Here is a 16,314-nt window from a genome sequence, read left to right on the forward strand (position 1 = left end):
TTCCAATCTCATTGAGTTGCCCCATGTCTTATTACACTTCCTGAGACTGAATGATTTTATTTGTTTTGTGGTAAAATTGGTAGCCAGTTCTTGATAAGTGGATGATGAGCACAAAAAGCTTGTATGACAACCAAAGTTTGTTCAGCCAAACCTTAACAGGTTTTGTGTTGGGGTAACGTTACTGTTTTATATTTTCTCTAGAACACCTACATTCTTATTTTTGTCAAAACCCTAACTGGACAATATGGTGCTCATATAGAGCAGCTCAAGAGAGAACAACTGTAATAACATGTACCAGTTTTATCAAATTCCCATGTAGACACTAGTAACTGAGCAATTATTCTTGCACTGTACAAGACACAAGATCTTTAGTCCATGGGTTATATGCAGCTACCTATAGATAAACTGAACACTATGGGGAAAAAAAAAAGGAGGCAGCATAGTGGCTAACGGGTTAGCACTTCCGCCTGGCAGTACTAGGGTCATTGGTTCGAATCCCAGCCATGGCACCACCTGCCTGGAGTTTGCATGTTCTCCCTGTGGCTGCGTGGGTTTCCTTCAGGTACTCCGGTTTCCTCCTACACTCCAAAGACATGCTGGTAGGGTAATTGGATCCTGTCTAAATTGGCCCTAGTATGTGTATGTATGAATGTTAAATAGGGATTTTAGATTGTATGTCCCTTGAGGGTTAAGGACTGATGTGAATGTACAATATATACAGTCAGGTCCATAAATATTGGGGCATCGACACAATTCTAACATTTTTGGCTCTATACACCATCACAATGGATTTGATATGAAACGAACAAGATGTGCTTTAACTGCAGACTTTCAGCTTTAATTTGAGGGTATTTACATCCAAATCAAGTGAACGGTGTAGGAATTACAACAGTTTGCATATGTGCCTCCCACTTGTTAAGGGACCAAAAGTAATGGGACAATTGGCTTCTCAGCTGTTCCATAGCCAGGTGTGTGTTATTCCCTCATTATCCCAGTTACAATGAGAAGATAAAAGGTCCAGAGTTCATTTCAAGTGTGCTATTTGCATTTGGAATCTGTTGCTGTCAACTCTCAAGATGAGATCCAAAGAGCTGTCACTATCAGTGAAGCAAGCCATCATTAGGCTGAAAAAACAAAACAAACCCATCAGAGAGATAGCAAAAACATTAGGCGTGGCCAAAACAACTGTTTGGAACATTCTTAAAAAGAAATAACACACCGGTGAGCTCAGCAACACCAAAAGACCTGGAAGACCACGGAAAACAACTGTGGTGGATGACCGAATAATTCTTTCCCTGGTGAAGAAAACACCCTTCACAACAGTTGGCCAGATCAAGAACACTCTCCAGGAGGTAGGTGTATGTGTGTCAAAGTCAACAATCAAGAGAAGACTTCACCAGAGTGAATACAGAGGGTTCACCACAAGATGTAAACCATTGGTGAGCCTCAAAAACAGGAAGGCCAGATTAGAGTTTGCCAAATGACAAGCCTTCACAGTTCTGGAACAACATCCTATGGACAGATGAGACCAAGATCAACTGGTACCAGAGTGATGGGAAGAGAAGAGTATGGAGAAGAAAAGGAACTGTTCATGATCCTAAGCATACCACCTCATCAGTGAAGCATGGTGGTGGTAGTGTCATGGCGTGGGCATGTATGGCTGCCAATAGAACTGGTTCTCTTGTATTTATTGATGATGTGACTGCTGACAAAAGCAGCAGGATGAATTCTGAAGTGTTTCGGGCAATATTATCTGCTCTTATTCAGCCAAATGCTTCAGAACTCATTGGACGCTGCTTCACAGTGCAGATGGACAATGACCCAAAGCATACTGCAAAAGCAACCAAAGAGTTTTTTAAGGGAAAGAAGTGGAATGTTATGCAATGGCTAAGTCAATCACCTGACCTGAATTCGATTGAGCATGCATTTCACTTGCTGAAGACAAAACTGAAGGGAAAATGCCCCAAGAACAAGCTGGAACTGAAGACAGTTGCAGCAGAGGCCTGGCAGATCATCACCAGGGATGAAACCATGTCCTGTGGTCTGATGAGACCAAGATAAACTGATTTGGTTCAGATGGTGTCAAGCGTGTGTGGTGGCAATCAGGTGAGGAGTACAAAGACAAGTGTGTCTTGCTTACAGTCAAGCATGGTGGTGGGAGTGTCATGGTCTGGGGCTGCACGAGTGCTGCCTGCACTGGGGAGCTTCAGTTCATTGAGGGAACTATGAATGCCAACATGTACTGCTACATACTGAAGCAGAGCACGATCCCCTCCTTTTGGAGACTGTGTCGCAGGGCAGTATTCTAACATGATAATGACCCCAAATCACCTCCAAAACGACCACTGCCTTGCTAAAGAAGCTGAGGGTAAAGGTGATGGACTGGCCAAGCATGTCTCCACACCTAAACCCTATTGAGCATCTGTGGGACATCCTCAAACGGAAGGTGGAGGAGCGCAAGGTCTCTAACATCCACCAGCTCTGTGATGTCGTAATGGAGGAGTGGAAGAGGACTCCAGTGGCAACCTGTGAAGCGCTGGTAAACACCATGCCCAAGAGGGTTAAGGCAGTGCTGGAAAATAATGGTGGCCACCAATTAGACATTTTCACTTAGGGGTGTACTCACTTTTGTTGCCAGCAGTTTAGATATTAATGGCTGTGTTGTTATTTTGAGGGGACAGCAAATTTACACTCACTACTTTACATTGTAGTAAAGTGTAATTTCTTCAGTGTTGTCACATGAAAAGATATAATAAAATATTTACAAAAATGTGAGGGGTGTACTCACTTCTGGGAGATACTGTGTACCTAAGGAGGTGTATATATATAACTTTTGGGTCTCATTTATGATGATGTATAGCTATAGGCAAACTTAGGTTGATGGCTAATTAACTATATCAAAGGATAATATAGTATGATGTATAGATCAATTGAAAATACACATACAGCCCTGGTCAAAAGTTTTGAGAATGACACAAATATTAATTTTCACAAAGTCTGCTGCCTCAACTTTTATGATGGCAATTTTCATATACTCCAGAATTTTTTTAAGTGTTATGAGATGAATTGCAATTAATTGTAAAGTCCCTCCGATGATTGATTGAATGATTGGTGGTTGGGTTAGAATAACAGAATGGAAGGAGGGGGTGCTTGAAATCATTGTTCTTCCTCTGTTAACTATGGCTACCTGCAGGGAAACACGTTCAGTTATCATTCTCCCTCCTTCTCCATAAAACGAAGGCATGCACTCCTGCAAGCAGACCTTCAGTTCATGAAACAAGGAAAAGTTATTTTCCTCTTATTTAGGCACCCAGTGCCCAGTCTAATTTGGAATGCTCTTCTCACTGATGAGGCACCCAGTTTTCCTGGTGAGGGGACACCTGGTGGCCTTTTTGACATCCCACCTTATGTTTGGGTCCATAGTGTAATTTACAGGGGCTAGAAACTAGAATTTCAGAATCTGCCTTCATGCTATCCAACATGCCTCCTTTCCTGCAAAAACAGATCTTCTTGCTGCTTTAGCAGTCCCCTCTCAGGGAGTCATTGCCCCTTGTATTGAACATGAAATACTTTCATGGTTTCCACTTGAAACGGTGGAAGGTGTTTGGCCCATTCTCGATCTGTAAACTCTCAATTTGTTCTGGCGGGCTTAAAATAAATTCCTCTCCTGGGTGCTCATGGTCATTGGAAAGCTTCACGCCAACCTTAGTCACTTGGGCAGGGGATGGCAGAGGAAAAAGAAGTCCACTATCGGAGGACCTTCGAACGCGCCCTTCGAACGCGCCCCCCCCCCCTTTTTTTTTCTCTTCTCTTTTTCCCTGTTCCCCAGTTTTTCCTTCTCTCCTTCTTTGTTTTCCTTTCTCTTTCTTGTCTTAAGAACTGACAGCATCTGATCCCCGGAACAGATCTCACAATTAGGAGGATCCTATTGGCCATAGCAGAAGTTTCATAACATACCACTTTACTGTTCAGAAGCCCATTCAGTTTCGCCCTTCCCCATCTGGGAATGAGATTCTGCCAACGCCCAAATAGCCCTAAAATTTCCTATTGACCATATTGGTACGATCCCATTTACTCTTAACTGACTATTAGATTAGATTACATGAGTACCAATCAGTTATCAGGCTAGATAGAAAAGCTACGTTTTATGCAATATACTTCCTGACCAACTATATGATGTTTGATAAATGTTTATAATTACCATGATCTTGCAGTCCTCTCAATGTCCAACAAAGAGATTGGGTTGGATTCTCAACCTTCAGAATTTGTTGCTGCAACCGACTCATCAAATGAAGTACCTGGACCTGACGCTGGATATGGCTCTGTCCAGGATCTTTCTATCCCTGGATAAGCTTCTGTACCTTGGCGCATGTGCCCAGCTCCTTCAGTACCAGGGTCAGCTCTCAAGTTAGGCCTGCATGAGGGCTGAGGGCCTGATGAAGCCTACTTTGAAGCAGTGCTGCATGCCCAGTTTCATTCCACACTGTTGAAACTCAACACTCTGGTAGCATGGGACAAACAGTCTTGGACCGCCCCATGTGTCTAACCTGTTGGGCCAGATTCTTCCTGATATGGTGGAATCTCTTTTCCCCACAGAAAGATGGCGGCACCAGGAACCCGAAGAACTGGACCAGGTGACTTGCAGCGCTGGATCCGATATATGAGAATTAAATGCAGTTTGAACTGCATCTGTTTCGCATGGCTTGTGTAAGCCGGCCGCAGAGCAATTTTAAAGAGAGACAGGTTTGATTTTAAGTATGGTTCTGGGGCTATTCCACTGTCATACACTTTAAACATTTGCACCTGAATCGCAACTGAACAAAATTGCGTCGGATTCTTTTTACAAATTGCACTGAACAGGCTCTGCGCATATGTAAACCTGGTCTAAAAGTCAGCAGCTACAATTGTTTTTGTAGCTGCTGACGTTTAATTTTTTTATGAACGACTGCAGTTCTTCAAGTATTACCAGGTGGATTTGCAAGCCTTCTACGGTCCCAGTTTTCGGAATAGGGTGTTGGAAGCTGCTGTATAATTTTTGTTGGGCTTTCTGGTCCAGTTTGTTATGTTGACTTGTTTGCGTGCATTTGCGGTGCTGCCTACCCTTCTATTGGACTGCTTTTGGAGAACCTATGGATAAAGACTAAAGATCCGGTGTCCTTTTCTATTTTCTAAAACTCTTTTCTTAGCCATACAGTACAGAAGTCTCCATTACTGAATTGACCTGAAATTGGGTTAAAAAAAAATTACCAGTAAAATCAATTTCTTGGAGTATACTACAACTCCATCCTCTCTACTGTGTTCTTCATGGTCTCGCTATGGTTTGCTACAAAACAGGCTAGCTGGGAGTGGGGATGGTCATATAGGACATGTTCCTGCAGTCATCTTTTTTTTTTTTTTTTTTTTTTTTATTTGTGTCCCAGTCATCTGATGGTGGCTGCATGTAGCCCTGCAAAAAGACTTAAGATCCTGTGTCCTGTGCTGTACTTTAAGAAACAGATTTTGCTGTTAAAGCCAAAAATCCAATTTTGTTTTTCAACTTGGGGTCAGTTCAGTAATGGAAAAATATAAAAGCCGTCTTGTATAGTTTGTTAGCTCAAAAATCAACTTAGGAAATTCTCTACTCATAGGTGGCCTCTTGATGATAACAGGGCACTTACCAGCTGTAGAAAACTTGCCTTTTGAATTGAGATAATCCATAATCCTCAAAGCTCTGATCAAAGAATCTGAGTTGTCTGTCATTTTTGAGATCTCCAAGACTGGAGTCGGTTTTTTTTAGTGGTCCACAGTTCAGGCACTCAAACAGTTTTGGAATAATTCCAGAAACTGTGAGAAAAAAGGGTTGGTCCTATATAAATGTTAAAGATTTTCCCTTGTACCCTTAAATGATCACACTCATTTTCTTTTGTATTATGGCAAGCAGTGCTTAAATCTGTTTTATCACTTACAGAAAAGTTCCCATTTCTGTTTGAAATGTGCCTGTCATCTCCTCTTATAGATGTCTTAGTGTCATAGAAGAATTACACTGCTACAACTCACAATGTGTTCCTATATGCGAGCGCCCACAGCAGATGACTTTTTTTTTTCCGTACTAGTGGCACTTTCTGGTTTCTTTGCAGAGTTTTGCTTGCACTAAAATATGCAATTTGTTATTTTTATAAAATACCAATGTCAAAGGTACATAGAGAAAAGGACTTCGAAGTTTTACAGATAATGAACTTTAACCAGACAGAGTTGGAACCAGGTGGAGCTAGTAAACATATTGAAAATATGCTTTTACACTATTCACTATTATGTTTTGTATACATGATGTATGTTGAATTTTTTGTGTGCTTTTTGACCTGTAAGAATGTCAAAATTAAGGAAGTGTAACCAACCCAATTCTGTGCACAGCAAAAATCACCATCAGAGCCTTTCATGCGGGAGAAGAGGCCCAGTAACCAGCCCTACCCTGGTCGCCCCATACAGTTGGACAAGATCCTCCTTACCAAGGTCAAAGTGCCTCACACCTTTGTTATCCACTCGTACACTCGACCAACAGTATGTCAGTATTGCAAGAAATTGTTAAAGGGTCTTTTCCGGCAAGGACTGCAATGCAAAGACTGCAAATTCAACTGTCACAAACGGTGTGCAACTAAAGTGCCTCCCAACTGCCTTGGGGAAGTTGCAATAAATGGAGGTATGGTTTTCTCAGTTTTTGTTACATATAAATACATGCGGTTTCAGCATAGACTTTAGGCTTCATGCACGCTTGAGCTCAAAAATGCCTGTTTTACAAGTGTTTGATGTCTTTTTTTTCCTTTTTGTGCCTCTAAAACTACATCCATGTTCGCCTATGTGTAAATGCACACATTAATATTTACAGGCGTTTAAAGACGGGACGTTTTTAGAGGCAGAAAAAAAAAATATTACTTGCTAGGAGAGAAGTGTGCATGAAGCCTTACAGAATAAATGTGATATTTGTGAAAAGTGTGATCACCATAGCCCACTTTATGTTCTGCAATATGTATTGCGATTTCTTTCCATAGGCAGTGTATGTACATTACCTGTTAATGTTAGTGACCAACATTTTACCCTGTACTCAGTACCAGGCTGCCCATCACAGACAATAGTTTCAGTGAAATAACTAGATGGTATTAGTGAAGATTCCTGCCTATCTTATAGCACATATGCATCTGTCCCCCTCTAGTGAAAACTGTAGATGAGGAGATGTCACCATTAGTGGCTTTTCACTAGCCAGAATCTGAGCTCTACAATTTTGCTTAGTGGTTTTGCCTTATCCAATCGATAAGTTCTCCTAAACCTGTAGTGGGTTGCTTTGACCATTTCAAGGCTGGCCCATTGTTGAAATTATTTTTTTCTTTACTGTACATCACAGGACACATAATGGTGTTCAGAGAAGTAGAATTGGTCTGCCACTTGCAGGAGATTTGGGCCCTGGCAAAAACAGCCCAGCATAACCCATTCCTCCACCATGCCTCAGTTTTCTGTTAGTATCGTTAGGAGATGGATGTCTATTAAGATTATCTAGCAAGATTTCTTCATGGCCGCTCTGCAGGCTTCACCTACTCTGGGATCATCCGGACGTCAGCTCCAAGGTGCTTTCAGTGACAAGGCCTTATTTGTCTCAGCAAAATAGGCTTAAATCTCATTCTGAAAAATTATCTGCCTCTGTAACTAAAGAGTTCCTTTTGTTCCCCACAGGAGACAGAATCCAAGACAATGCCTATAGTCAATTCTGCCTTGCAGTGAAGGCATGTCCCCCACTTGTGTCATGTAGGGTGATGCCCAATAACCTTTGCCACCACCTGGACATTCTGGAGGTTTGGGTCCAGAGTGTGGTCACCAGGGGCTAAGAGAGTTTTCTGCTCTTTTCCTACCTTCTTCCTGTTGCTCAGTCTGCCAGTGTCCCCGCAAAGACTGGCAGAACCATCCTGCTCTGGTGCAGCTCCTCTCTTGAGAGATAGAGGTTCTGGTCCCAGAAGAGGAAAGGTTTAAGGGTTTTTCTTAAGCCTATTTACAGTTCCAAAGCCCAACAACGACATTCACCCCATTTTAGATTTGAAAGTTGTCAATGCCTTTTGTCAGATTCAGAAGTTTTGCATGAAATCCTCCAAGTCAGTCATTCCCCCCCCCCCCCCTTACAGCAGGAGGATTTTCTGGCTTCTATAGATGTCAAGGGTGCCCACTGGCTTGTCTCCATCTTCCCAGCGCACCAATGCATTCTGAGGTAGGCATGTGACACTACCAGTTTGTTAACCCTTACTTTGGAAAGTCCACTGCACCTTGAGTTTTATTCAAGAGTGAAACCTATATTTGCCCTGCTTTGTGCTCGTGACATTCTCATTATGCGATATCTGGACAACATTCTCCCAAGGGAACAGTTGGCTCAGGCTTGACTGTTCATGTCAAACAATTCAGACTCTGCGGTGTTATAGGTGGATCCTGAACCTCCAGAAATCTGTGCTGGAAACCAGACAAGCTCCAAACCGAAAATCTAGCTCTGGAACCAAGAAGATCTATTCTGCCTCATACCAGCCGATACCAGCCTGTTGGGCTGGGGGGAAGGGTGTCTTGAACTCCACTTAGTGCAAGTGATTGGGTTGTAAGAGGATTTCCTAGTCAGCATTCTGAAGCCTCCCCAAACTGGTTTCTCCCTTCCACCTCAGCCATTACATTGTCCTGCTCCCAGCCATCCCAGAGAGATCTTCCTCCATTGTCTAAATGTGAGCGCTGTCTGAGTCTACCTCTTAGTTCCAGTTTCTTTTTAACAAATGACACTCTTTTTGCCATTGCTGAAGGCCACTGCAGGGGGTGAGCTTCATCTCATTCCATTATGTCCAGGTGGATTTGACATATTTAAGTGTAGAGGCTTAAGGCAAGGTGCCAACTTTCCCTGTCAAAGCATATGCTACTAGATCTGTTAGTGCTTCTTGGGCCTTTCAGCATCAGGCATCTGTCTCTCACATATGCAAGGCTGCTACCTGGTCATCTGTTCCTATGTTCGTTTTTTCCAGGTGGATGTTCAGGCATCCTTTTGATTCCAGCTTCTGTCGTAAGGTTCTTCAGCAGCTCTGTAAGCTATACTGAGTTCCTCATGTAACCTGTTGTTACATGGTTCTGTTGATGTTTTGTTTGATGTGTAGCGCCCCCCACCCCCCAGTTGTATTGCTTGGGGAAATCCCTATATCTATGAATATCCTCCTGTGTCCTGTAATGTATGATTGGGAAAATGTGAATTTTGCCTGACATGTAAAATCCTTTCCTTTTGAGTACATTACAGGACACAGGTCCTACCCCTTGTTTGCTAACAAAACTGAGGCATGCAGAGAGTGGGAGGTTTTAGAGCTTTGGTTGACTGTGTCTAAATCTCCTGAATATGGTAAAATAACCTTATGTTTCTGAATACCAGTCTGTGTTCTGTATAGTACAGCAAAAAGATTTTACAGATAAAAGAAAAATCTGATGTTGAGCACCAGTCCTACCAAAGTGGCACAGTAACAAACCATAGACAATTTCCAGCTCATCCAGCTAGCTTTTAACCATGTGTAGTAATCCTTTTATGTGATTGTTTGGATCTGTAGGTGCTCATAGATTTTTGCAATAAACAAAGTATAACCACACTTTCAATGCATCCTGTATTGCCTGCCCTTCTTATCAAAGACTTAATATAGATGTTCCTCAGAAGCATCCTTTCTACCTGGTCTGCCCAAAGCTAGACTGTGTTCATAGACTTTGGCTCAAATGTAGTCTGTGGCCTGTGCACTGATATTCATCATTGTGCTGCCATCAGAGGTAATGCCTGTTCCATGTGTGTGGGCATTATCCTCTATGGTAGAGCCCGGTACATGTATAAATGGTACAAAAACCTCCAGGTAGATTAGAGCGGAATCCAGAATGATTGTCTATCTCTGTTCAAGTGTCAAGACGTATAAGAAACTAGGGACTTCCTCAGTCCACAAGGCTCTTTTCACTAAAACCCACTTCTGGGTTTATTAACCCTTCTTAATTCAGCATAAAAGTTATACTGCAAAACTATATTAGGTATATAAGATCTTTATTTAAGGGTGTCTTTAACATGTGTGGTAATTATCTTCCTGTATAAAGTTATATATACTAGATATTTTAAGTGTACCTAAATCCAAGAACAAATATACTATACAATATATTGCAGTCTACCAGTTCTTAGATTTTGTGTCTGCATTTGTGTGTGATATATATATATATATACACACACACACACACACGCGTTTTTTAGCTTTATTTTAACCTGGTGATTCTGCAAGTAAAACACACTTTCTTGGGCTGGCCATAGTTGATTCGGTTATTTTTAATCAGTCAGCCAGCTGATCAAAAACTGAACAGATTCTCCCATCCACACATTGAGGTGGGTGAAGGAATCCTCCCCACTTCGCTACTGTATTCTACCAGCAGGACTTCTCCGCCACCAGAATACACTGATCAGCACTGCAGCCCATTGTCTGCATGCTCCAGTCTGAGCTCATGCTCTAGATCGAATTTCAGCTGGTCCTCCTGAGCTGGCTGAATTTTGATCAAACTATGGCCAGGTTTAGAGAGGCAAGGCATACTCACTGTACTGTATCTATGGAGAAGCAGCTTTGTCACCCTCAGAGTGTATTAGGCTTACAAATTTTTTGTCAGGATCCAAAGGTATTTTTGACACTTCAAAGAGATATAGCAAAACACATTCAATGGTATATTTGACAGGCCAAACAAGAGATGTTTATTGTTTGGGCTCTTGGGGTCCTTGTTTATTAATACTTCTGTTTACTGTTTGGGACTAAAGTGGACCTACACTGTACTGATGATTTTTAACCTAGTTTGCACCTCCTGACATACCGATTATATACAGAAGACATGCAGACATATACCTGCCCTAAAGAAACCGTTCAATCTTCCTCTTGTGCTCACTATGTGATCCGTTGCAGAAGGGTTCAGGAGATGGCCATTCTGTCAATCTTACCTAAATGCTAATCTTTCTGTGGGCTGAGTTAATGTAACTAGTGCCTCAGCGTTTGGTTACTTAGAAAACCTGGGGAGAGGTTAAAGCAGCTTTTTTTTTACACTGCCTACTACAGTAGCTAGTTTGGAATCTTTGTTTTCTATATATTCACAGGGAAAGTATGGTATTTTCAGTGAGTACTTTTTTAGGCTTATGCAGTGCTTACCGTCTAGTAATTTTTCATTTTCACATAATTTTTTTTTCTTATTGCATTAAAGGATACGTTCACCTTTAAAAAATAAATAAATAAATGCATGTCTTTTTGAAGGTTAAAAAAGTGTACAGTTATTTTGTTTAGATTGGAGAGATACTAGGTCTCACCTGTCTTTGTCTGAAGGTTTACAGGTACCATATCCCTACTGGAACAATGAAAAAAACCCTAGTAGGAGAAAATAATGGGGCTTTTAAGGTACCATACCATTATGGGTATGGAGATGCATAATCATAAACAATATTGGATAAAATAGAGCATATTTTATTATGACATTATAAAAAAAACCACACAGAGTGGTAAGCAAGACAAACGCCAATGTAGGCACATACATAATTAGTCAATAAAAATATAAAAAAATAATAGTGGGCAAAGACTCTGGCTCGGGGCGTAAGAACGTCACGGGCAAGAGTCCTAAAACCCCATTGATACCATCAAAAGAATTGACCATCATCAAACTGGTAAAACAATTACAGACCTGAAAGATATGAAAACTGTTGGTAATTAGTGGAAATATCTAAATTCATATAGAATACCCAAATAATAGACCATTGGGTGTAATTTGAGAAGGGTGGCAATTCCACTAGAAACCAAAAATTCTTTTCCATAAAATTGAATCCAAAACTGGGTAATCAATCAAAAGATACGACTCGTTTCGTGGAATGTGACCGACTTCTTCAGGGAAAGTGGAAAAACTGAGCAACAATGCCTACAGTGGATTCAAAAATATACACCCAATTAACAATGAAAATACAGATAAAGCATAACAGTGTACATAAAATTATATAAAGCAATAAATGAAAAAAGAGGAAGCAAATTACCAGTCGATGATAGCACTCTGTTCAATAGCAGCACCTGATGTACATGAAGATCAGTAGTACTTGGATACACTAAAGGAGATTTTCTGCGTACTAAGGAGGAAGCCACCAGTCCGAGAATACCTCAGATCAAATTGAGTAGCAAACGCCAAGCGATTGTTCTCAGGGTCCATAAAATAATCAGTGATTAGAGATTGAAAAATTCTCTTTTTATAAATAATCTAAGCCTCTCCCATCTCTGCAAAAAACCAACTACACCCCTACTCCCCACGAGCCTGTGAAGCATTGCACCCATGATCAGCAGACTGCTGGTGCTGAGCAGGGCTTTTGCAGACAGACTGTGTAAGCTGTCTCCTCGTACAGACAGGTAGTTTGACACTGACAGGAAGACTCAATGAACTACCTAGAGCGCTCAACAGCACCCTGGTACTACATTACATTGAGAACTACAAGCCGACAGCCACTAAGGATGTCGGTGGTTCTCCTACTCACAGAACTCTGTGAAAGAATTACGCAGCCAGGCAGCTGTAGCCCATCATGGGGACATTTTTTAAAGATTTGTGAGGGGAGAAGATCCCCTGCTCACTGTCAAAATGGGCGATCGAAGGGGGGGGGGGGGGATTTGAGGGCTTCTGAATCTGTAACATGTTGCATGACACAACCTGAATATGGGTAGGACATGCTACGAGAGGTGAACTTATCCTTTAGCCCCGGATAACACTGTCATATCTCATGTGAATAGCACTGCATTCCTGTGCAAATCACATGCGATTCTGTGCAGTGCGATTTGAGCCAATAATTTAGTATGGCTCAGATCGCATAGCATCCGCTTTATAGATGCAGGCATGTTTTTTTTTCCACACTGGAAATGGATCAAATGAGTGTTCATACCCATGCGATCCGAATCAGGCCAACACACTGCGTTCTGTGACCTGTTTTTGGGGTGTCCTTAGCTTTTGACACCCCCAGCAGATTGCATGAACACAGTGCGATTGCTATGCGGTGTGATGTGGGAATTGCAGCACTTCTTGTGCATTTCCAGCATCACATCAGTGTGAACTGAGCCTTAAATATACAGAATTGTGAATTAGCTGTTGGAGGAAAGTCTCATAGATTCAACACTGCTATTCACTTGCTATCTGGTTCTGAGATAAGATATTGGTGACATAGAGGATAAGCAAAATAGAGAGCACTGGATAGTGAAGATAACATTTCTTTACATTATAAAAGTTGTGCTTAAAAACATACATTGATTCATGGTAAAACACCAGGAGAAGCCATGTAGAGTACCAGCTCCCAGCAACTGTTATGCCTTGTCTTGCTGGGCAGCTGGCATGAGAAGAGGGTAGGAGCACAAATGAAGTTTGTGGAGACAACACTGGATATACCTTGGGGGAGGAACTACAAATCATCCCTTATAATTAAATGGAAAAGGGACCAAAATTGTGTTCTACCACCTGAAGCACCTCCATTAACATGTTTTGGGACTTTGCCCCTTCATCAGAATCCTAGGGAGTGCATTGTTTCAGTAGATCAGGTGACTCATAGTTTTACACTATGAAAAGAAACAGTAAAGTACAACCATTGTCTGGCACTGCAAAACAAAAGCGAAACCTGCAGTGTGATAATTGAATATGATGGTCCCTTTATCTCTCATAATTAAAAAAGATGCTTAGAAACAAAGTTTTTCCTACCTAAAGTAGTATTAAACTCTTAGCTTTGATTAGGTTAACATATTAGGCACAATAAAATGAACATTCCCAAGTAGAATAGTTGTTAAGATTCTGACTTCAGCACTTGTAGATTACAACTTTTAATGCTGCTAGCGCCTGCTTTCTCATTGCTGCTTCCCTAAACTGTTAAGAGTTAACAGCAAGCAGTTCAATCTAGAGCCAGTCTGTTAGCTTCGGGAAGAGGGACAAGCAGGAGAGTGCCTTGTCATCAAGGCTTATGGGGCTATGTGATTTTATTGATGTTCACAATATAGGGAACCAAAAATCTAGTCCATGCATGCAAGGGTGGCTCCTTAGGACAACGCAATAGAAAGGAGATAAGCTACAATAGGAAGCTTGGAGCATTGGCCATGGCACCAGCCCATACAGAAGCATAGGCAAGAATGAAAAGCTAAAGAAGATTCTTATTTAGTAAGTGATAAAACCAGCTGCTGAAAGTGAGGGTTTAATATAACTTTAGCACATACTAAGAAAATTCACATCAAGCTGATCTTGTACACATTTGTTGTGATAAAGCGTTCCTTTTGAGCCAGAAGTGCTAGTATAGGGTGATGTCCTTCCTAAATTATAGTTGCACTTTAAATGTAAAATATAGTAAGATTTATTTACAATTTGTATGTTCCTGCTTATCAAGACTTGCTGAGCCCTGGAGCAGGTGATGTTTTAATGGAGGAGTTAAGTGACATTGAGAGTTACCCAATGGACGACATTGATGAGCCTCTAACACCAGACAGTGGCAGTGGATGCCAGAGTGAGAACGGAGACATGCAGGACCCCGACCAAGATCAAGACGCATCAGACCGTATGATCAGGTGAGCAACAGCTAAGTGGTGGTGTCAATAACAAAATCTAAGACACTGAATAGTACAAATAGATCAAACCAAAACTTTGGTCAGACCTAACTATTGCTCAGTAAAGTGTAAGTCTGAATTGGTTCTGTTTTAGAGATCCTCAAAGGTCATTACTTGTGGAAATTAGCTATGGAAAGATATGTTTTTCTGGTAATACTTGGCTCACCTGAACCACTGATGTTTGTTTAGAGCAGTACATATGGTGTTAGTGTTATTAAACCCACAAAAGTAAAATCAGTCTGTGCATGCAGTAAATTATGCTTGTTATACTCAATACTCACTGTGGAACCTAAAGGGTAATCCTCTGCATTGTGTAAAAAGGCTGTTTAATCTGGTCTTCTCTGATCCTCCCCTTCTACTGTCCCCAGTCTATCTGCCGATAGAACAGAGCCTTGGGGGCAAACTGCACATGATCAGTTTGGTGTATGGAAAACTCAAACAAATGAGCGCAGAGAGGCCACTCCAGGTGGAAACATGTGAACAGTTAATCATGAGCTCACCACTGCTGCCTTGTTAATCATATGCATGATAAAGAGAACTGGAAAAAAAGGCGCTGTGGAAAATGCTCTCAGACAAGCACCTTAGTGGAGGTGCATCTTTATTGGGTGAGATAAAGTAGCAAGTATAATAAAATTAACCAGCCTGAAGTGGACAGTGTGATTCCAATGGACGGCCCGTCCGCTCTGAGGGGAGCTGAGATCAAAGAATGCTCCTGTCGACTTCAAATCACGTGGTGTCAGCGTACCAGCGTCCTGGGTGGTGTCACCATGGCAAACGAAGGCAGTGTCCGGCGTTGGCTTCAGCTGGGAGCATATGTGGGGTTACCAAGACGACATGTTTCGCGCAGTTGCGCTTTGTCAAGTCCTTGACAAAGCGCAACTGCGCGAAACATGTCGTCTTGGTAACCCCACATATGCTCCCAGCTGAAGCCAACGCCGGACACTGCCTTCGTTTGCCATGGTGACACCACCCAGGACGCTGGTACGCTGACACCACGTGATTTGAAGTCGACAGGAGCATTCTTTGATCTCAGCTCCCCTCAGAGCGGACGGGCCGTCCATTGGAATCACACTGTCCACTTCAGGCTGGTTAATTTTATTATACTTGCTACTTTATCTCACCCAATAAAGATGCACCTCCACTAAGGTGCTTGTCTGAGAGCATTTTCCACAGCGCCTTTTTTTCCAGTTCTCAGTTTGGTGTATATTGCTAGAGAGTTTTTTTTTTCTTGAGAGAATGCATGCGATTAGCACAAGGCCAATCAGCACTGTCCAGACAGAGAGTCAGAGGTTATTGGGCCTCATAGGACAATCAAAGGAGAATGAAAACTCCTACAAGCTTTAACCAGTGCTCTGCTGAACACTGATAGAAGTCGCAAGACTGCTCTAACTGCTGATGAGAAAAGGTGTTTATCAGTTTATATTTACTAAAATAATTGCATTACCTTGTTCTGTGTACTTTGGGAGACCAGATATAGTGAATGAAGGGTCCTGGGTTTAGTAAAATTTTAAGATTAAGAGACATTTCTTACTAAAAAAGGACAGAGTGCATCTTATAAAGTCCAGACCAGACAGTGTTTAATCAGAAAGAATAGGGTGTTATATCTGGGACAGGATAAATCAGTAAGTGGTTGTAGGCTATATTGCCTCAGAGAAGGCGAATAGTATAACAAATGAATGTA

General features: G+C 41.7%; 1 protein-coding gene across 1 annotated transcript in view; it reads left to right on the forward strand.

Moving 5' to 3' along the window:
- PRKD1 (protein kinase D1) overlaps window positions 1-16,314 on the forward strand; it is a 228,790-nt gene that overhangs the window by 167,461 nt on the left and 45,015 nt on the right. Inside the window, exons 5-6 of the mRNA XM_089671269.1 lie at window positions 6,391-6,676; window positions 14,417-14,594. Of these exons, the coding sequence (XP_089527395.1) occupies window positions 6,391-6,676; window positions 14,417-14,594 (464 nt within the window). The remainder of the gene's footprint in view (window positions 1-6,390; window positions 6,677-14,416; window positions 14,595-16,314) is intronic.

The sequence above is a fragment of the Staurois parvus genome, unplaced genomic scaffold (genome assembly GCF_062004578.1).
Source record: "Staurois parvus isolate SC_StPar_1 unplaced genomic scaffold, SC_StPar_1.0 ptg000104l, whole genome shotgun sequence".
NCBI classification, from domain to species: Eukaryota; Metazoa; Chordata; class Amphibia; order Anura; family Ranidae; genus Staurois; species Staurois parvus.